This window comes from Culex pipiens, chromosome 2, assembly GCF_016801865.2.
Source record: "Culex pipiens pallens isolate TS chromosome 2, TS_CPP_V2, whole genome shotgun sequence".
Classification (NCBI taxonomy): Eukaryota; Metazoa; Arthropoda; class Insecta; order Diptera; family Culicidae; genus Culex; species Culex pipiens.
In genome coordinates, this window is record NC_068938.1 from 24,165,911 (window position 1) to 24,167,955 (window position 2,045).

At 41.6% G+C, this 2,045-nt stretch overlaps 1 protein-coding gene across 2 annotated transcripts; it reads left to right on the plus strand.

Moving 5' to 3' along the window:
* The first annotated feature begins 909 nt into the window (after positions 1-909).
* Positions 910-1,805, plus strand: LOC120419016 (uncharacterized). Of its 2 annotated transcripts, none has more exons than XM_039581583.2 (2): positions 910-1,040; positions 1,107-1,805. In XM_039581583.2, the coding sequence occupies exons 1-2, from the start codon at positions 1,026-1,028 to the stop codon at positions 1,590-1,592; spliced, it is 501 nt and encodes a 166-aa protein (XP_039437517.1). In that variant the 5' UTR covers positions 910-1,025; the 3' UTR covers positions 1,593-1,805. The 2 variants fall into 2 exon arrangements, with proteins under 2 accessions (XP_039437517.1, XP_039437518.1); XM_039581584.2 differs by having other exon boundaries at positions 936-1,027.
* The last annotated feature ends 240 nt before the right edge of the window (positions 1,806-2,045 follow it).

Here is a 2,045-nt window from a genome sequence, read left to right on the forward strand (position 1 = left end):
GTTTTATAGGAAATGCATCAGAATCGAAAAAAAATCATAATTGGGTAATAGTTTGAAAAAGTTCGTCATTATATTTTTTCTTTTCATGTTGGGGCAGAATCAATTGAACACAAAAAAAGATTTTGCTTTTTATGATGCTTTTTGTTCACAGTTTTTTCAAACACTTTCAAATATTCAAATGTGGCAATTTTTTTTGAATTTGTATTTTGCGTAAAATTTTCATAGCATCATTTTGCTAAATTCTCCGACTTAATGACGCATTTCCCAATAAAAATATTTATTATTTCGCCAAAATCTCATCCCATCCCAATTGACGCAAATTCTCTGCAAACAGCATTTTCAAGGCTCGTCTTGTGGGACAATCAACTGGGTCAAAAGTCCCCGGCGGATGACAACAACAACATGTTATTCCAATCGTCTTAAACCCGATATCAACTCCGATATCTCGCCCTCGTGGATCAAACTGGCGGGTTGATATTCTTTTCGCAAAGTTTACAGCCATTTTGCAGCGCTCAAATTACTTGCGACAACAAAAACACTCTGATGACGATTCCGCACAAATCACAGGGCTGTGATGTAAATTTTGTGACTGAGGAGTGTGGGTTAATTGATGAAAGATAATTGGTTTGGTCAACTGAATGGAAGTGGATCGTTCGATTTTGAGGTTATAAATAGAATGGTTATTTTTAACCTTTTTGCTGCCGTCAGTCGATGTAAAGAGAGTTTGAGCTGATCAAATATTGATCGATAGCGATCATGGAGGAATATTCCAGCATTGACTTGAACTTCAGTAGGTGACCAGTACATGTTTGAGATATAAATATGCATCGAAAAAAGGCGATTTGATTGGATCGCAGCTTTTCGCGAACTGGTGCTAATGAGCCTGATATCAGACATGAAAGTTTTCCTCGGAATCACCGATCGTGCAGCGAAACCAGTTGACGGTCGAATCGCTTAACGGTTAGACGACACATTTCAGTAAAGCTTTAAAAGTTCATAGAAAGTTGATTAAGTTGGCGCAAAAAATGTCGGAAATTGAGGTAGTGACTTGTACTAGCGGGTTGATCCCACACGTAACTAACCTTGTCCAACCCTCCAACCCTCAGATATTCAACGACTCGATCCAGTTCGTGTGCGACCTGTGCTCGCTGCGGTATTCGACGTTCGAGATCCTGATGACGCACAACCGGATCAAACACTACCACTCGATCCGGTTCCGGTGCGGCTTTTGCAACGAAGCGTTCATGAACGAGGACGACCTGCACTGCCACTTTATACTGACCCATCGCGTGGATCCGTACAACCTGGAGAGCAGTCAGATGGTGTGCCACAAAAAGTCCCTGCACCAGATGATGCTGTCGGAGGACGAGAAGCGCCGGATTATGACCCGATGCGATAGCTTGGAGGATGACGAAGCGGGAAGTGGTGACTCGGACGATTCGGATGACGATCTGGATGAGCTGGAGCTGAACTACAATGAGCTGTTCAAGAAGCGGAAGCAAAGTGCGATGACCCAGGAGGAGATTATGGAGCTGGCGGACGTGTTCAAGAAGTCGGCCCAGGGCATGTGTATCTCCAAGATGCATCTTTGACCGAGGTGTCCAGAACTAGGGGAAGTGCTAATTTTTTTGTGGGGGTTGTTTTCGAAGTTCGAGGCAGCTCGTTGTGTAAATATGGTCTATTTAAGTTACTGATAAGCTGAAGTAGTCTTGTAAGGTTTGTAAGATGAATCCCGACGTCAGACTGTTTGTCGAGAAAGTGTTAATTCAATCAATAAATCGGGATGTTTTTCATATTGAAGCAAATGTGTGATATTTTTTTCGGATGTTGAAAGAAAAGTGTTTGAGAAGAAGGTGATTGTTGTCAATGGTTATTTTGAAGAGTTAATCAACATACACTCAACTCCCGGTGGTTGGTCACTTTTTCGTCTAACACTTTTTTAGTTTGTACCCCGTTGGTTTGAAAAAGTCAAACTGAAAAGTTGTCATTTTTTACACGGGAATCACATTTACTATCAAACCAAACGTTTGGTAGTAAGTGTGAGC